We start from the raw sequence: 5,090 nt of genomic DNA on the forward strand, positions 1-5,090 counted from the left end.
AGTCATGCTTACCCGAGCTGTGAATTATGGCACTGAAGGCAAGTGAATTTTCAAACTAATGAGTGATGGTCCTTGATCAATGCCATGCTAATGACAGTGATAGAACCACACTGTACACACAGTAAATCACACAGTTATACACACAGATTTTATGTATGCCCAGTTCAATAAATCACACAGTTATACACACAGATTTTATGTATGCCCAGTTTAATAAATCACAGTTATACACACAGATTTTATGTATGCCCAGTTTAATAGCTTCCTAAGTCTATGCTGCTCAGCCAGATTTCATGATGTTCTTGATCCAGGAGATGTAATTGCAAACTTTTGTGTACACCCCAGGCTTGTTTCTCTGAGCACAGCCATGCCCCCAAGATACCACACCCTGGATCTCCCCGCCACATACCATGGGACCCCCAGAGTCACCCTGAGGAGAGAGAGAGAGAGGCAGGGTGATGTTATTTTCAAGGTGGGTCCTTCATATTCAGAGCCAAATCTGAGAAGAAAGAAGCAGCAGGGTCTGTGTTGTGGCTGTGACCTTGAAATTACCTCACAGGAGTCTTTGCCTCCCTCCAGGAACCCGGCACAGATCATGTTCTTAGTTATCTCGGAAGGATAGGCATTGGAGCAGGTGTTGTAACTCAGGAGGGGGGCATCTAGGCACTGCAACTTGTCAGGGAACAATACTGGAATAGATAGTATGAGAAAATAAGCACACATAAAGGAGTTGTTTTTATCATTTTTATGATGCCATTAAGTAGAGCATGGCAAATACTCAACAGTTCATAGCTTGTAAGATAAATACAACCATTGGCCTTTTGAAACAACACACACAACTATTTTACTGTGAAACTCACAGCCCTTTTTGCTGGGAAGAAGGCTCCCCCATCCAGAGATATGGCACATCGTCCCATCACGGGCGCACTTTGTGGGGAGGGTAGCGGGGCGCACATAGCAGTTCAGAGTGGCCGGCTTCCTCAGCTTGATCAGCATGATGTCATTGTCCAGAGTGTCGGAGTTGTAGTCAGGGTGACGGATAACCTTGGTGGGCATGATGAGCTGTCCGGTGTTCTCAGTCTCCCCGATGTTGTGCCGTCCCAGATATACTTTTAGAAATGGCCTGGAAGAGTTAAACCCATTATAGAGACCATTATGATTATCTGAGAAGTGAGAGAAGCTTCCTTACCGCTTCCCACCCAAAGAACTAGTTTCAAGAGACTCACAATCATTAAGTCATGAATTACAGAGTCAAATATATGTTTTCAAATGTAGTAAAAAAAAATCCATCAGTTTTAAACAACAGCAAAACTGTTCGAAACAAGCTGCTAGCAGTGGTTAGTGACAAAATGTTCTTACTTTGTGTCGCAGTGTGCAGCAGACAGCACCCACTCACGAGACAGAAGAGTCCCTCCACATAAGTACTCCTCTGTGTCGAGTAACACTTGGTAGGGCACAGAGTGCTTTGGGCACTCATACCCTCCAACAATCTTGCTAGCTTCCCCAAGGGCAACTGTATTTGTTTAATTAAAAGTGAAAATATGGAACAGACAAAAAACAGAAGATGACATGTGATTCCTGTATCGTTGACATCCAGTTAAACATAGCTACACACGAGTCTGTGACACCATTAGATGCCCTGTTTTAACTCATGCATCATCAGACTTAATTAATGCTTATGTATCTATTTTGTACCATACCTGCCCATCCAAAGAGTGCCAGAAGAAGGAAATGCTTCATGCTTTCTGTCTGTTTGGTTGGCAAGACTAGTGTGTCCTCAGCCTCTATTTTTGATGTATTTTAGTCCTCTAATCTGCTCTTTCTCAAGGTCTTTTATCTTCAGGTGTACACATCAAACAGTGACACCTTGGAACAGGGACACCTTGTTTTCCCCAGAACACTGGGTTTTATGTATAATAAGACTGTGACGGCCCCGCCCTCTCTGCTGGCTGTGTTCCCCTTTGTCTGTTTCCTTTTGCAGATGGCCAGTGGGCGGAGCCGGAAGGGCCGTCTGGTTTGATGGTTTGCACCAGTTTGCTCTCTACCTGCCTAGATACAAGTTGTATCTAGGCTAATTAACAGGTCCTCGGTTTGGAGCCCTCAATTTGGGGCCTCCAAACCTAATTTAGGATATTTAACACTCGCACGCCTCACACATCATGTTACACTCATGCAGACATGCATCACACTACTGACCTTGCTGATCTCCACATCCCACTGCTTATTTAGGTTACTTTCTGTTAGATAAATAAATTATTCCTTTGTTTGATTTCCGTGTGGTCTCCCTCATTTGTTGCAAGCTTGAGCCTTGAACTTGTAACAAATGGGGGCTCGTCCGGGATCTTAAAGTTTGTTAATCCCTGGAATAGTTCACCTTTGATGGTTAGCGTTGTATTTGTGTGGCTGTAGCAGTTAACAGTGTTTGGGCTAACACTGAGGGAGAACACACATTCCAAACAGGAGTTTTGGTTTTCTTGTTTTGGGGTAAGAGCTCTGGGTATCATTTGGAAAATCCAGTGGGGTGGGTTTACTTGGTGAGGTAACAGTACATGGTTGGTGAACATTTTTTTTCCTGGTGTTGTGTCAAGGGTTGGCTGTTATCAGTGGAACTTACTCTCCCACTAGGCATTAGCAACATAGTCCATGTGGTCTCGTTGGTTTGTTGTACTTTGTTGTTTTGGTGCAGAACACTATAAGAGCCGTTGTCTCGGGTATACGTCCGTGACTGGCTAGGTAGGTCATCGGGTTCAGTGTTTAAAACACCTGCCGTGGATCTTGCATGAAGACTAGGGTTGAGTGAGTTAGTTAGCTTCTGGGCAGGCAGTTGGCTAGGGAAGAGGGTTCCCAGAAAAAACTCTTGTCATACACAGGCTATGGGGAAGGTGGTGTTGACTAGCCAGTACTGTTGTACTTGTTCTGGTAGGTAGGAATCTGGTAGTTTGACTGGTTAGCCTAGCCTGTCGGTGCAGCATGTTGGCTATATAGCTTTATATAGCTTTATATAGCCTGTTTTCTTTGGTTTTGTTTGGTACATACTGTTGAGGGGCAGTGTGTGTTTTGGTCTTCTTGAGATTATGGCGACCATAGAGGATTTTTTGCAGGTTCCAGCTTTGCGAGTTGTTGACGTATACCAATGACCAGGTGCCTAAAATTGCAGAGCATTATGAGGTAGACATCCCTAAGCAGTGGAGAAAGGATGCTATGGTTGCTACATTGAAGGCCCATTTATTAGAGCTGGAGGTTTTGCCGGTTACAGTCGACTCTTGGAATCCATTGGTTCCAAGAGTGGACTGTTGACCACTGCTATTGTGTCTCTATGTGCAAGAGAAGTTGGCCCCATCTCTATTGTCTAGTGCTGGTGGCGGTCTAACTTTTGAGCAAGATAAGGAGTTGTTAATGTTACAGTTCCAACAGGAAAGTGAACGTGAGGAGCAGGAACTTGAGTTGGAAAGATTAAAACTAAACGCCAGATTGCGTGAAGCAGATTTGGAGCAGGAACGCTACAGGCTAGACTTGTGTAAAGAGGGTAAACTCTTGTCAGATTCCCCTGGGGCAGGTGCATTCTCTGTTGATGTAGCTTCCAGTCTGAGGTTGGTACCCAAATTAAATGAGAAGGACTTGGATACTCTTTTCTTGTTGTTCGAGCGGATCCATGAAACCAATCTGTCATGCCATCAAGAGCCACTTCCTTAAGCTGTTCCATTATTGGGAGGCTGACTTCATGGACTTTGAGTTTGACCTTTGATACTAAAGAAAGTGTCCTAGTTTTCCATCAATGGAGCAACTCCAGAAAATATCATTTGATGACATTGAGGATTATTCCTTACTTTCTTCCTTCCTTCCTTCTTTTTTGCCACCATTACAGTGGCATCTGCTTGAACAAATGAGATAGTGAAAGAATTTAAGTAGAATAAACTTATTTTGTCAAAATAGCAGTCTTAAAACATAATTTTCTGCTCACTTTTTTGCATATGTCTTCTGTATATTTTAATTAAAAAAAATCGATAGTACTTTACATTATGGTGTAATTATAATGTGTAATTTATTGGTTAAATGTCAGTAAGTACAGTGGCTCTGTATAATTAGTAATATTACTCTAGAGTTTTAGCATTATCACAGTACTACATAAATGTAGGAAGTTGTGCAGTCATTATTGAATAATCACTGTTCAATACTTCTGAAACATTGCTAACCGCACCTTTCCTTCTCTTTTAAAGGGAACTTCCATATTCTAGTTAAGAAAACCGATGAGGTTGTTACAACATTGTTACCTAATACCTATTATGAAAGTACTGCATCAGTCAGGCTTGATGCCTCAATATTACATGGATTTTACTCTGGAGATACATTATTCCTTGGTTCAATAGGATGTAAGAAGGAATTTGAGCATTTAGAGCATCAGGAGGTGTAGGGCTGTTAGTAAGGTCAAGTTTATTTCAAGAATATAAGATTGAAATTATTGAAAACGTTGATGGCATTATAGGCCTGTCATTACAACATAAGATATCTGGATATAATTTTGTTATATTCTCCTATTACCATCCACATGAAAATTCTCCCTGGGGAAGAGATGTTTCATCTTTTCTTTGTCAGTTGTTAAGTCAGATTTATCAACTTTCTGAAGTGGATGCAATCTATATTTGCGAGGATTCAAATGCTAGAATTGGAAATATGGAAGATTTTATCCCTGTTATTGATTCTATCCCCCGGCGAGTTGCAATTGATGATTATGTTAATAAACACTGAGAAACCTTTCTAGAATTTTTAAGAGATTCTAGAATGTGTGTACTTAATGGTAGGATCAATTCACTATGTGATAATATTACATCAGTGTCGCCAAAGGGTAAAGCTGTGGTCGATTACATTGTAGCTCCATTTGAATGTTTAGAAAATTGCTTAGAATTTAAGGTATTGCTTGTCTCGCAGGTGGTAGAGGATAGAACTTTATTCAGTTTGGTTGGAGATCATTGTCGATTACCAGATCATTCATTGCTGTGGATGAAGTTTAGGGTTGATTATAAAATGCCCCAGTCTCAAGAAGTATTCGATACAGCTAAACAGATTAAAAAGCAGGTGAAACAAACTGTGCC

General features: G+C 41.5%; 1 protein-coding gene across 1 annotated transcript; it reads right to left on the reverse strand.

The window, feature by feature from the left end:
* Window positions 1–227: 227 nt before the first annotated feature.
* Window positions 228–1,864, reverse strand: LOC139656992 (trypsin-3-like). The gene is made up of 5 exons (XM_071534674.1): window positions 1,701–1,864; window positions 1,360–1,513; window positions 861–1,123; window positions 553–689; window positions 228–430 (listed from the first exon to the last, which is right to left on the reverse strand). The coding sequence occupies exons 1-5, from the start codon at window positions 1,738–1,740 to the stop codon at window positions 281–283; spliced, it is 744 nt and encodes a 247-aa protein (XP_071390775.1). The 5' UTR covers window positions 1,741–1,864; the 3' UTR covers window positions 228–280.
* Window positions 1,865–5,090: the final 3,226 nt, after the last annotated feature.

This window comes from Centroberyx affinis, unplaced genomic scaffold, assembly GCF_046629955.1.
Source record: "Centroberyx affinis isolate AG114_WGS23_722 - 3 ecotype Tasmania unplaced genomic scaffold, CSIRO-AGI_Caff_v1 ptg002606l_1, whole genome shotgun sequence".
Lineage (NCBI taxonomy): Eukaryota > Metazoa > Chordata > Actinopteri > Beryciformes > Berycidae > Centroberyx > Centroberyx affinis.